Source organism: Coloeus monedula (genome assembly GCF_965178545.1).
Source record: "Coloeus monedula genome assembly, contig: HAP1_SCAFFOLD_330, whole genome shotgun sequence".
NCBI lineage: Eukaryota > Metazoa > Chordata > Aves > Passeriformes > Corvidae > Coloeus > Coloeus monedula.
In genome coordinates this window covers 1-14,203 of record NW_028120616.1, presented here as the reverse complement: position 1 = coordinate 14,203, position 14,203 = coordinate 1, and the positions used below count along the sequence as shown (strand labels likewise).

Genomic DNA, 14,203 nt, shown 5'->3' with positions numbered 1-14,203 from the left:
CGCCGTCTGAGTCCCACGTGCCCTGAGCCAAGTGGGGACTGGCGGCCGTCTTGGCCACAGTGACCACAGATAAATCGAGTTTCCAACCTCTGACAAGAGGAAAAGGGCCAGCAAAACCTCAGCTCGGGGCATGAGGAGAGCAGACTTCAGACTGCTCAGGGAACTGGTAAGCAGGGTCTCCAGGGACAATGTTTTTGCAGGTGCTGGGGTCCATCAGTGCTGGTCAATTTTGAAACATCACCTCCTAAGGGCGCAGGAGCAGGCGATTCCCAAATGTCGGAAGCCAAGCAGACGAGGCAGAAGGCATCTTCTCTGGGAAAGAGGATGGAAAAGAAAGCCGTGTGCCCAGTGGAAGCAAGGTCAGCAGAAGAATACAGACGTCAGGAAAATTAATCCACAAACACCACAGGTTTATGTCCAAACAAGAGACAGAGCAGTCCTGTTTTATTCGAATAAAGGGAGAAGTCATGGGCATTTCCCATGGGATCTCTCAAATTGTTAGAGGACGCAGCTTCCTTTTTCTCCTAATTTCCCAGCTGCATTTCCCTCTCTCCTTCCCCACTGGCTGAGGTACTTGAGAGGTACAGACTTCCCAAATGGCTTAATAAAAACCCCCTTTCTAATGTGTACCCCCCACCCTCATTCTTTTCCTCGTGTCTCTGTTCTTTTTCTCTAAATCCAGGGATTAGCAGAGTCTTGAGTGAGTAACAGTCTGTGTCAATTAGTGGAATTCCTATGGAATTTGTGGTTCCTCGCTTTGCTTCTTTCACCTATCAGTATCTGGCTTTATCTACCATCAGGCCCACAGATAGTTTGTAAAGACACCTCCTTCTCATTCCTTCCACAGAGATGTCCCTTGCCACTGTAGGGAGAACTTTGGTGCAGTGAAAGCTCAGCTGGAGAGGAAGAAATGTGGGGCACAATAAAAAGAGTGTTTTTAAACATATTAGTGGAAAAAAACATTGTAGAAATAACATTGTCCCCTTCCAGGATATGGATGGTCACCTCACAAACAGGGACAGGGACACAGCACAGGTGTTTAATGTGTTCTTTGCCTCTGTCTTCAACACTCCTCCCTCCCTTCCCAGTGGAAAACATGCACTGTACCAAGGGACACTGCAAAGTCCTTGAAGAGGGCAAGCCCTGCTCAGCAGAAACCAAACCACCCCTGTTTGATCCACAGCATTCCCATTGTGAATCTGAACCCAGCGTGTGCCAGCAACTGGGAAAAAAGGAACCCTATGCCTGTCAAAACCAGAGCACTGGGAGGACCATGAGCGCTCCTTGGGAAATCCTGACTTATTTAGAAAAGAGGCACCGCAGAAGTTGGTGAGTTGTTGCAGAAAACTCTTCCTGCCTTCGACAGCCAGTTCAGGAGAGCTCCGCAGAGACACAGGAACTTCAACTCCCTTTGTCTCTGGAAGAACTTCTCAGGCACAGAGTAGTGGGTGTTTCCAGTTGGTACCGCTGCAGTGTCCTGGGAGCCATGGGCTTGACACTGGTGGCAGCAGCACTCTTCCTGATGTGCCACTTGCTGCAGGGAATGATTCCCTGCAGCAGGCTGAGCTCCTGTTCTTACTGCCAGGCTTTTTCTGGCCATGTGCATCTTCAGAGATGAGCTGGTTCTGCTGATCCCTGAGGTGGGCACAGGGCTGTGATGGCACAAAGGGGCTGAGCGCTGGCGAGAGGCAGGGCTGGGATGTCACACGGCTGTCCTGGCCCACGGCACTGTGACATCACCACGCAGTCGCTACGTAACACAGGCCAGCACCTGCAGCTGCCAGTGCAGTCGCGATGGGACGTGCCGGAGCCATGTGTGACGGTGGCGTCCTGGTGATTGTGCTTGTCCTGCTGCTGGCCACTGTGGCTGTCTGGTGGGCCGTTGGCCACTGGCAACCACGGAGGCGGCAGGCACGGACATTGAAGAGGCGCAAGCGCCCCGGGGTGCAGCCCAGAGGCTCACGGAGGAAGCGAGGAGCCCCTGTGGCTCCCAGGTGCTCCAGGCCTCGGGCGACCCCTCGCAAGCGGCCACGTGCTCCCGCGAGCCCCCTGGACAGCCCCTGCAGCTGCGGCCCCTGCGTGGCAGTGGCCCAGGAGCTGCAGGACCTGATGCTGCTGCTCTGGGCTCACAATGGGACATGGGTGCCGCTCTACTCTGGGATGTGGCAGGCGTTGTGGAAAGAACTGGAGGAGCTGCTGAAGCGAGGCCACCTGCCCTGCTGTGGCTCGTCCAGCTCCTCCAGGAGCCTCCATCCCTTCAAGAGGCTGCTCCCAGCAAGATTCTCCATCCCTGGGAGAGCCTCAAGCCTTGCAAGGATGGCACACCACGAGGGACCCGCCATCCAGGCAAGAAGCTCAGGCTGTCAGAGATCCTCCATCCTGCCACGAGCCTCGGCTATCTCTGACAGCCTCTATCCCCTGCAGACACTCAGTGAGACCTGTCAGCCTGCAGAAGGTGCAGAGCCTGTGGACAGGTCTCCCAGCTCCCTTGGACTCACGGACTTCAACAATACGGGCGCAACCCTGACAACTGACGTGGCCAGGGAAAGCCCAGAAGTCCAAGTGGGAGCCCAGCCCGATCCAGGGGAGCCTTCTCAGGAGCAGGTGGCGGAGCAGCAAGTGAGCTGGAGCCAGCAGTTGCCAGCCCACAGCTCCCAGGACGCTGTGCCGGCTGTGCCAGCTGGCAACAGCCCGTGCCTGGTGGCGGAGACGTCCCTCAAGAGACCCAGGAGGTTCCTCCATCTCCAGGAAGCTGCTCCGAGACGGCCACCGACTACCAGGAAGGCCTTTCTGGTAGCAGGTGAGATCTTCTGAGGAGCTGTCTGAGGCTCCCTCGGGGCTCTTGAGGGGCATCCCCAGGCCAGGCCAGGGCCCTTGAGAGCAGCAGAGTCTCTGGCTGTTTCCAGTGCTTCTGAGGCCACGGCTTCAAAAAACCCCTCCCTGGTTTGCAGCTGCTCCTGACACCCCCCTGTGCGAGTCCTCGGGCTGTAGCCCCGGCAGTCCTCAACAGCAGAGTCCAGCCCACGATGCCGGGGACAGCGACGGTGCCGCCCTGCCCCGCTGCCCTCCGGCTCCTGCAGCCGCCTCTGCGCGCTCCCCTGCCCCAGCTCTGCCGCTCGCCAGCCCGACGGCTGCAAGGCGGTGGCCGCTGCCCGGCGCGCAGCAGGAAGCAGGTCAGAGCAACGTGGCCCGCGGTGGCTCGGCCCGCTTCACTCGCGGGCACTTGGCCGGGGGGGCCCTGGGCGCAAGGCTGATGGCTCGGTCTCGGTCGCAGGGCAAAAGAAGAAGCTGCAGGAGCTGTACCAGCTGGGCCCGCAGCTGGGCAGCGGTGGCTTCGGCACCGTTTTCTCGGGCATCCGCCTCTCAGACGGGAGCCCGGTAAGTGGCCCGGACGGCGGGGCGCGGGGGGAGGGCCAGGGGCGGGGCGGGGCAGGGCTTGAGCTCAGCCCCGTCTCTCGTGGGCTTGCAGGTGGCCATCAAACGCGTGGCCCGGGAGAGCGTCCTGCAGTGGTACGAGCTGGTGAGTGAGCGGGGCCCCCGCGACAGAGCGGGGCGCGGCGGGCAGGGATAAGGCCGGGCCCCGAGGGCGGGAGGCGGCGCAGGGCGGGGGGAGCGGGCGTGGGCTCAGCGTGCGAGCCGGAGCACGGCGGGCCCGGGGATGCCGAACACCGGTGGTGGGGCCGGGCAGGGGGGCACCCCCCAAGCATCCCCTGGGCGGGAGGAAGCCCAAGCACCAGGGAGGCTGCCCAAGGGGGCACTGGGGCATCCCAGGCGCGGGGCAGCGGAGGCACAGGGCAGCATCAGGCCTGCTGGAGGCACTGTCTCCTCCTCACAGCCCGACGGCACCCGTGTTCCCATGGAGATCGTGCTCATGGAGAAGGTGGGCTCTGGCTGCCACAACATCATCCAGCTCCTCGACTGGTTTGAGCTGCCTGACAGCTTCCTGCTGGTGATGGAGCGTCCGGAGCCATCGCAGGATCTCCTGGCCTTCCTGCTGGAGCAGGGGTTCCTGTGCGAGGAGATGGCGCGCTGGCTTTTCTGCCAGGTGCTGGAGGCCGTGCGGCACTGCACCGCCTGCGGCGTCCTGCACCGGGACATCAAGCCGGAGAATCTCCTCGTGGACCCGGAGAGCGGCGACCTGAAGCTCATCGACTTCGGTTGCGGCACCTTCCTCCAGGAGCAGGCCTTCACGCGATTTGCCGGTGAGCCCACAGGCCGGGCCCCGCTCCCAGTGCCAGGCACTGCACAGCCCCGTTCCCTCCTGGGCTGCGGGGTGCGGCATTCAGCCGGCTGCCGGCTGCCCTTTGGCACGGGCCAGATGCTGTGCCCCAGGAGCCGGCTGCCAGCCCTGCCCACAGAGGGGGGCTGCCAAAGCCAGGCCCCGGCCGCTCGGCTTGGCAGGCCTGCAAGGGCTTGGGCTGCTCCGCTGGCCTTGTTTGCCTTGCAGAATGGTTTCCTGGCTTTGGCCAATTGGCTGGGGGACGCCCGGTGGCCTCGGGGGGAAGTTGTGGCCACCGGTGCAGCCCCTGCTTCTGGAAGCCAGCAGCCTGCGCCTGGACAGCGCTGCCTGTGTCCCCTAGGAACACACGTGTACAGCCCACCCGAGTGGATCTGCCTTGGCTGCTACCACGGCCATTCGGCAACCATCTGGTCCCTGGGCGTGCTGCTGTACGTCATGGTCTGCGGGAACATGCCCTTCCAGGAGGACCGTGACATCGTGTCGGGGCAGCTCTTCTTCTGGCAGCAGGTCTCTCCAGGTTGGTGTCCAGCCTTAAGAAGGCAGGCTTTGGCAGATGGCACCGCGCAGCCCAGCGTGGCCCTCACGCAGCTCCGCGGGAGGCCCATCTGCCCTCAAGGGCTGGCCGCAGGAGGCGGCCCGTGACGACGGGGTCGGTGTGGCCCGCTTGGCTGAAGGAGGTGGCGCGTGTCCTGCCGTGCCACTGTCCCGCAAAGGGCAGAGTCAGCCGGGAGGCCGGCACAGCTCTGAGCACACGCAGCACGGCCCGGGCCTTGTGGGCACCGGGAGCAGCTGGGCAGGAGCCTTCTGCAAGTGACCGGCGCTTTCTGGCTTCTCTCCCCAGAGTGCCAACATCTGATCCGCTGGTGTTTGTCCAAGCACCCCGCGGACAGGCCAGCGCTGGAGGAGATCTTGCGCCACCCTTGGGTGCGGGGCAGGCGTCTTTGATGCCTTGCCGGAGCCTCTGCAGCACCCGGTTACCGAGTCCCACGCAGGACTGAGGGCTCGAGAAATAAAACAACCACAAGCCCATGCCGCGGTGTCAAGTCTGGTCCTGGTTAGCAACTTCAGCTAAAGAACCCTCTTGGGAAAAGGGGTAATCAGAGTGTTCCCTTCAGCCTTTGTCAAGCTTTTGATGCCTTTCCTCAAGGCGTCATGGCAGTTTTGTGTCTTCAAGCACAGGCTGTAGTACAGGTAGGAGGGACTGTAACCAGCCAAGAAATGCAACAGTGAAACAACAGCTGCCCTTTCAAACTGACGCGGCCACTTGGGTTCACCAGAAGTGATACGTGGGCTCATGTGTGCATTCCAAGGGCCAGTGGGTGTCAGGGACGGAGATGCTGCTCAGGTTCCAAAGCTGTGACAAAAAGCAGAAGCACCAGAATGTCATTTCAGGTCAAGCCCTAATGAACTCTTGCTCTTTCTTCCCCTCACACTGGCAGCAGGCAAATGCAGCCCAGTCTGCCTGGATTCAGGGGACAGCAGCGTCTACAGGAGCTGTGCAGGGATGCGCAGATGCCGAAAATGTCTCTGGGACAGATGGGCACCTCCAGCAGGCTCAGCCTCCCACACTGGGGCAGGGAAAGAGCGTGAGGGGACCCCCGCTGCAGAGGAAGGAGCGGCAGAGAAAGTGATCCCTAGGGACTCCAAGGGAACCCCCCTGGTGTTACCAGCCTCTAACCCCGTCTCACATTCGGGAGTTGTGTTATGTAAGGGAGCGATTCTTGGTAACTTTGTTGCACCGTGTAGCCCAGAGCTTTAGAACACTGGGGGGAAGGAGTGGTATTTCTCCCCAGCTCCCTTCTGGAGACTTTGCTATGCCAACAAAGAATCACTGAATGCTCGTAGCACCTCCTGTCCAGCAAGGGAGGGTTCTCCCTGTACTTGTGCACCCCAATACGGTATATTTTTGCCAGGTCTAAATTTTCCCTTCTCCTCCTTCAGGATGAGAAAAAAGCCTGACGCTGTCTCTTAGCTTTCCTGCTCATGCACAACTGAAAGCTCTTGACATCCTGGACTTGCTCCCATGGTGTTGGGCCCATTGTGCCCCTCCCAAATATCTTCCTCTACCCTAAAAACAACTGATGGAGATGGAAAGTGCAGTAACCAGTCTCGTTACAGGAACAGGCCCGGGTGCCAGCTACAAATCTGTGCTACCTTCTGTCTACTGCCGTGACCTACCGAAACAGGGGTCGGTAAAAAAAAGGGTTTTTTCATAAAGAGCGCCTGCTCTTTCATTTTTCTTTTCTTTTCTGAGGGCTGCCAACCCTCTTGTGCCCTGAATGGCTCTCCAAGTCTCTACCCAAAGTCCTGACCCAAGCTGTGATGCTTCCAGCCAGGATCCCACCATGAGGGGATGGCGAGAGTCCTGTGTGTCAGCCCTGGTCTGGAGGCTGAGCTGGGGGTTACAATTATCCCTTTTCCGATGGCCTGTGAGCGGTGACTGCCAATTCTCCAAGGGCCATGGCACGTTTCCTCCGGGAGCGGGAGGTCCATTGTTACAAAGCTTCCTTTTTTACAGAGGAAACATCCTCAGTTTCATTTTCTGCCTGAAGTGGAAGAAGAAACATGACTTACAGCTACTATTGTAAATAAACCAAAAGCATTTCAGACAGATTTGTTAAGTAGAAGTTTCTACTCCTCAAGGCATAGCCCCACTCTTTTTACAAGGTTTCCATTGAATGCAGTGTGCAATCTGCTCAAGTAGGAACTGCTGGGTGATGCTTATTGAGATGTATTTTTTCTTTAGGATGCGACTGTCTCCAAACTGGAGGCTATTTAACAAATGGTAAGTAAATTGGTGTTGTCTCATTTAAGGTATGGAATGGCAGAGTGATGCAAAGAACTGGTAGAAGCAGGATATGCTGTTCGCCAACCAGAAAAAGAAAATGTGACTCTTCTTCACTGGGCAGCAGCAAACAACAGACAGGAGCTGGTGAAGTAAGCCGGGAGGCCCTGTGACAGTAACACAGCGTATTCTGCCACTGTTACCTATAATCACTTTGTTGCTTTTGTACTTGAAGACAGAGGAATGCATTGGCTGAGAAGAAAAGGGCAGACAGCCCAGTTTCTTTAGACGTGAAATCATGTACTACATGAAATCATGAAATGCTCCCGGGTTTGGTTTTTTTAACAAAGTGTCCTGTTTTAAAAGTTAAATGTCTGCTAAGGAAGGTGGGAACCTTCCTGGAATGGCAAGAAGACCGCTCTCTCCAAATCATTATAACTTCGAAAATTATGGGACTGAAAAAATGCAGGAAAGGAGTAGCAGTTCTTTAGTACAGAATATGCACAGAACAAACCGCAGCACACGCCCAGGAGGCTCCCCCGCCCAGGGCCGGGTTTGCCCTTTGCTGCAGTTACGGCCACGCCCTGCAGGGGCCGCTGGCGGCTGCGGCGGGCGCGGGGCGGGGCCGGGATCCCGCGCGGCCGGCGGGGGGCGGGGCTGAGGCCGCTGCGGCCGGCAGGGGGCGCTCCGCTGCACGCTTGGCCCCTCAGCGGGGCGGGGGCGGCGGCGGCTCGGACACAACGGAGCAAAGGGAGCGATTCCCCGGGCACTCAGGGGACGGCGGACACAGCCCCGGCTCCAGGCGGCACACCGTGCACCGTCTGTGCATTCCCGAGCGGCAAGCAGGCAGGGAAAGCAGGCACATTCGATCACATTGCCGAATTGCAGCCTAGCAAAGTCCCGAAGCCGAATGCACAAAAGCTCCCGCAGCAACCACGCAAGCGACTGCCCCGATCCGCCGGCGGAAGGGAAGCAGGCAGTTTTACACCGCAGTCACTGAATTCCAGGATGCCCGTAAGTCTCGCGCAGAGCGTACACCTTTTGCACGATGTGCGACTGCCTGGGCAGCCTTTAAAAACACGTGCCCTAAAGCAAAGCCCTCCATCCTCCCCAAGGTTTCCCGGCTGCCAAATCCTAAAGATACGGTGACAATCTTTTTGGCGCAAAAGATCATGGGATAGATACCTTGTGGTTAGGAATCCCCACCCAAGCCGGTGTCCTTCCAGGGAGTTGGAGAGAGAGGGAAGGTCCTCCCCGAGCCTCCTTTTCTCCAGGCTGAGCCCCCCCATCTCCCTCAGCCGCTTCTCCTCAGACTTGTGCTCCAGAGCCTGCCCCAGCTCAATTCCCTTCTCTGGACACGCTCCAGCACCTCAAAGTCTTCCTTGCAGTGAGGGACCCAAAACTGACCCCACGATTCGAGGTGGGGCCTCAGCGGTGCCCAAAACAGGGGGACAGTCACTGCCCTGGTCCTGCTGGCCGCACTGTTGCTGACCCAGGACAGGATGCCAATGTCCTTCTTGGCCACCTGGGCACACCTGGGCTCGTGTTCAGCAGCTCTTGGCCACCACCCCCAGGTCTTTTTCTGCGGGGCCATTGGAAATTGCACAGAACGGTCAGTGCAATGGGGGGAGTTTAGTAACAACTCCAGGCAGCCCAGTCTGATTTAGGGACTCTGTGGCCGCTTTGCTAACAAGTCAAGGCGGCCCAGTTCCCTTTAAGGGCTCTGTGGCCGCCTAAAGTAACCAGCCCGTAGCGCTGCAGGGGGATGCTGCGAGCCAAGTGCAGGTGTAAACTATGTCCTTGGACACCAATTCCCGCTCTTGCAGAACGTTTGGGTTTCTGCGGTGATCCCTCCTGCCCGGTGGCCGAAGCGCCTTCTGCGCGCCCGCGTTGCCGGCCGTGCTGGCGGCGTAGCCGCGGAGGAACGGCCGCTCCGCGCGGGCCCCGCGGCCGCCGCTGCCCAGGGCACGGCCGAGCGCTCCGCGCGCGCAGCGGGACAGGGGGCGGAGCCTGCGTCGTTCGCGCTGCTCGGCCCGCGGGCGGAGCGCGCGCCACCAATGGGGAGCCGCGGGACGGGCGGGGCTGGGCGGGGATTGGCCGGGGCCAGGGGCGGGGGCGGGGCCCGGAGGGGCCGGTGCCGCTGAGGGGCCGTGGGGCGGCAGAGCGGGAGCGGCGGCGGGGCGGGGAGCGGGCTGTGCTGGGGGAGTGACCCCCGGCGAGGGAGTGACCGAGCCCCGGCGGGGGACTGACAGAGCCCCGGTGAAGCAGTGGCCGCGGGCGTGTGGGTGGGTGCGTTCCTTCCTTGCCGTGGGTGGGATCGGGCCTGGAAGGGAGCCAGCCGTGTGGGCAAAGGGGAGCGGCGAGCCGCCTTCCCCTCACACCGCTTCTGAAAAGAAGCCTACGGGCTACTAGAGGGAGTGGCCTTCAAATGGGACAGTGGGGATTCGGACTGCATATTAATTTTTCTTTTTTTTTGCTGTTGGGGTGGTCAGGCGTTGGCACAGGTTGCCCAGGGAGGTGGTGGTTGCAGAGGGTACGGTCAGGCTCAGTCAATGTGCAGAGAATGGATCAGGGTGGGGCGATGAGGCACAGCGAGCCGGGAAGTCAGTGCGTAGTTCGGACTATAGGATGATGATCTTTAGCATAAGAAGTGTTTGATCAGACCGAAAGAAAGCTGTAGTGCATGTTGCACAGAGAGAATCAGGTGTTGCCGAGTAAGTCATTCTCCATTCCCACTGAATTTTTGCTTGGATAGGATTCTGTCTTGTTCTCTGTGGTGTAAATGACATATATGGAGCAAGGAGTCTGGGCAAAAGCATCCAATTGACAAGGTCCAGTACAGGTAATGTTATAGCAGTAGCAATTTCTCAAACTGAGAAAGGCAGTTAAGTTTACAGGACTTTATTTCCAGAGGTTTATGAGAATGTGGTGAAACTTGTTTTTTCCTTCTGCCTGTATGTGTAAGTAATGAGCCCTATATTATCTGTGCACTTAAAAGAAATTTCCAGTTAGCAGGAAGTTTAAGGGATTACTTTGATATCATTGCAGTGCTCCAAGCAGTGTCCCACTAATGTCACCCTTGAAAACTGGAATGTGAAGGACCAACAGCTTGCTCATCTTCATGCCTGGGTCACTTTGTTGCATGCATGGCAGTGCTGTTAAATTTGTTTCTTCCAGAATAAGAAAAAAAATTTAAAAAAATTGGAGGATTGTTGGGGGTATGTATTGGATTAATTTTTGTCCTGATATTTCCTATTTATTGCTACTCTGTGGTCAATGTCACCTCTGAAGTTTGAAGATCACCTATGAAATCTCTGTAATATGCTGGGAATTTCAAATATAGAAGTGTCAATATTTGCAAAATATTGGGTTAAATAAAATCCAATGGGAAAACACAGCCAAAGCTTCTGGTAATTACTTGGAGCAGTAACCAAGTTGTTTGGTTGGATTATTGTAGGAAAAAAAGTTACAAATGCTCCCTTGAGGAGGATACAAGAGGCTGAGCGACTCCCAGACTGCCTTAGATCTACCTAAGGAAAAGAATCCATGGCAGTGTTGTAGTGTGTGACCTTTATGGATTGTCAGCATTCCATTTCCGGATGGAATGGAGTGGGGAGAGGGGAACTTGCAATACCTCTGGGAAGGGAGGATGCCTTCCCACCTGGGAAAGCTCTGTCACAAATGGCATTGCTGAGCTCAGGGCTCCATCTCTGCAGCATAAGGGTGGTTGCAAAGGAATGGGATTGCTCGGTTCCAGTTTCACTCTGACCGTGAGAATGTCAACAGGACAATGTGCTGTTGCCTCGTGGTGGCAGCCAAACTATTTCCTGCTCTTCCTTAGCAGTCTAAGGTTCTGATCATGTGTTAACCGAGAGCTGCACTGCCTCAGTTGGTTCTATTCCATAATGCAGAGCCTTCACTCAAGGTTAGAAGTGATGTGCAGTTGAAGATAAAACTGTAATAGCAGATTTTTTCTGCTTGATTTCCTACAGGATAAAGTCTCAATGTGTGTATCAAATCAAAAGCTGGCTTTACTTTTAGATGATGGATACAGACCTATGTTATGGCTACTGGGCAGGTAATGAAGCTGTTTTTTTTTGAATTATGCTATCCAAACTTTAAAAATGTATTTTCCATTAAAAATGCAAAAAATTTTTGCCATCCAAGGTAATGTAAAATACGTGTTTTATCATCTTCCTGTAGTACAAATCAAAACAACAAAAACTATCTAGGAAGTGTCTGTTGCACCAGCTGCATCTCGATAAAGTAGCCTGGAAAGATTGGAGAATCAGTACAAGAATAAACCAAAGGAAAGGTCTTCTGAGCAGAGGAAGTGAAAACAGGAAACAGATGAGTTCCAAAGGGAAAATATAAAAGACAGAAACAATTGCCAATGTTTTTGCAAAAATAAAAAAGGACAAAGATGTGTGGTTCCATCTTGTAGCTAGAGGATCTGGAGAATTGTACTGTATATTTTAAAATTCTAATCTGGACAGAGACGATGTGCAATCCAGGTTAGGAACTAATAAGAGTTGTAAGAGTTATCAGGCATAGTCACGATAAGAGTTGTGAGAATGAGCTTCAACAAACTCTGTGTCCACTATAAAAGAGTTCCAGAAGAGATGATGTACTCATAGCTGGCATAGAGCAGTCAAGTTAGGAAGCCTTTCTTGTTTAAGCAGGAGATAGAAAAGAGGAGGCCGCCAGTAAGGAACTCCCAGAAGCCAGAGGCAGAGCAGCGATTGTCCTGGAGCCACCAGTTCCCAACCAAGGTTCCAAGAACGATGTGACAGTACCAGAGGAGAAGACTTTTGGTGTGGTACTGGAAAAAATGCTCCAGCAGCAACGGCAGATGTTCCCATCTGCAGGGCACTTAGAGCCCTCAGCAATGGAGAAGAAGGATGAGGATGAATTCCACACGTTGGATACTCCTGTCAGGAGACTTGACCATACCTGGTGCCTCTGTGAGAGCTGCAGGACTGGAGACGGAGGAAGCCCTTTGGACAGGACTCGCTGCTCCCTCCGAGCGGCGGCTCTCAGCAGAACCGGCTCATTGCTGAGGATGCACGTGGCCAGGAAGAGCCTTGCAGAGGAATAGGAGGCCAGCTCATTGCAGTCAGGGAATGGCTGATGGGTGTTTCCCAGCAGAACTTTCCTGGAGGTGCCAGTTCCAGTCCGTGACTCGCAGGAGCTGCCATAGGAGAAGGCCTTTGGCACGGTGCTAGAGAAGATCCTCGAGCAGCAAAGGCAGGTGTTGGCAGCTCCAGGGAATTCCCTGATGTCAGCAGTGGAGGAGCAGGATGAGGAAGATCTCCACACGTGGGCTACTTGTGGCAAGAGCCTCCATCCCTGCGCGAGCCTCGGTGAGAGCTGCTGGAGCACAGACGGAGGAAGGCCTTTGGACAGGTGCAAGGTAGGAATGATGCACGGTCCCCAGTCGAGCCTCGGTGAGAGCTGCTGGAGCACAGACGGAGGAAGGCCTTTGGACAGGTGCAAGGTAGGAATGATGCACGGTCCCCAGTCGTGGTGTGAGCAGAAACATTTCTTCCAAGCATCTCTAGCTTGTAGAATAGTTTCACTCTCAGGTTGGAATAGCGTGAGCCTGGCAAGCCAATAGTCTAAATGTTCAGATGTCTGCTACCCAATACTAGACCTGAACTCAAGTCTCTCCTAGCAACATCAGGCTTTTTCCCTAAGCCAAGTGCTGGAAGGAGAATTTCTTCTGCAAAACTCCTGTGCTTCTGCTGCTTGTTCCATTTTAGAAAGTTTCCTGCATCGGCCCTGCCTTGATTGAATAGTCCTTTCTCTTCTGACGAGGAGCTCCAGGTTCTCCTCTTACAAGTTGTCTTTGTTTTCTTTGCCCCCAGACAGGAGTCGCTGCTCCCCCAGAGCCACATCGATCTGCAGAACCTGCTTGTGGCTGAGGATGCAGATGGGCAGGAAAGGGCTGGAAGTAAAAATTGGAGCCAGGCCGTGTCCAACAATTTCCTGGAGAAAAGCATCCCAGCAACAAGAGTCCTGGAGCTGCCAGGTGCCAGTCCATGAGTCCAAGGATGCTGCGGTGCTGCCAAAGGTGAAGAGGCTCAGAGAGGTGCCAGACAAGATCCTCGAGCAGCAAAGGCAGGTGTTGGATGTTCCAGGGAATTCCCTGATGTCAGCAGTGAAGGAGCAGGATGAGGAAGATGTCCACCCTTACCCCCTCGTCCTCCTTGTCCTCGACCACCTCGTCTACGTCCTCCTCCTCCTCCACCTCATCCTCCGCCTCCTCCTCCTGCCCCTCCCCCTCCTCCTCCTCCCCCTCCCCTTCCTTCTCCTCCTCCTCCTCCCCTCCTCCTTCTCCTCCTCCTCTTCCTCCTCTTCCTCCTCCTTCTCCTTGTCCTCATCTTCATCGTCGTCATCGTCCTCCTTCTCCCTCTCCTTCTCCTCCTCCTCCTTGTCCGCCTCTTCCTCCTCCTCCTCCTCCTTGTCCTCGTCTTCGTCGTCCTCATTGTCCTCATCGTCCTTGTTCTCCTCCTCCTCCCCCTGCTCCTCCTCCTCCCCCTGTTCCTCTTCCTCCTCCACCTCCTACTTGTCCCCCTTGTCGTCCTTGTCATCGTCTTTGTCCTCGTCGTCCTCGTTCTCCTCCTCTTCCTCCTCTTCATCCTCCTCCTCCTCCTCCTTCGCCTCCTCCTCCTTGTCCACGTCATCCTTGTCCTCGTCCTCGTCCTCGTCCTCCTCCTCCTTCTCCTCCTCCTCCTCCTTGTCCTCGTCCTTATCGTTCTCGTCGTCATCCTCCTCCTCCTCCTTCTCCTCCTTGTCGCCGTCTTCGTCATCGTCGTTGTCATCCTCCTCCTCCTCTTCCTCCTCCTCCTCGTCCTCTTCGTCCTCCTCCTCCTCCTCCTCCTTCTCCTCCTTGTCCTTGTCTTCGTTGTCCTCGACGTCCTCGTTCTCCTCCTCTTCCTCCTCCTCGTCCTCCTCCTCCTTGTCCTCCTTCTCATCCTCCTCGTCCTCCTCCTCCTTGTCGTCGTCTTCGTCGTCGTCATCCTCCTCCTCCTCTTCCTCCTCATCCTCGTCATCCTCATCCTCGTCCTCCTCCTCCTCCTCCTTGTCGTCGTCTTTGTCATCGTCGTCGTCATCCTCCTCCTCCACTTCCTCCTCGTCCTCGTCCTCTTCGCCCTCCTCCTCCTCCTCCTCCTCCT

At 56.2% G+C, this 14,203-nt stretch overlaps 1 protein-coding gene across 1 annotated transcript; it reads left to right on the top strand.

The window, feature by feature from the left end:
- Nucleotides 1-3,315: 3,315 nt before the first annotated feature.
- LOC309585788 (serine/threonine-protein kinase pim-1-like) lies at nt 3,316-5,185 on the top strand (the record flags this gene model as incomplete). Its single annotated transcript, XM_082303648.1, has 5 exons — nt 3,316-3,378; nt 3,470-3,520; nt 3,836-4,202; nt 4,581-4,757; nt 5,082-5,185. Exons 3-5 carry the CDS (start codon nt 3,857-3,859, stop codon nt 5,183-5,185), a joined length of 627 nt encoding a protein of 208 aa, XP_082159774.1. The 5' UTR covers nt 3,316-3,378; nt 3,470-3,520; nt 3,836-3,856.
- Between the last annotated feature and the right edge of the window lie 9,018 nt (nt 5,186-14,203).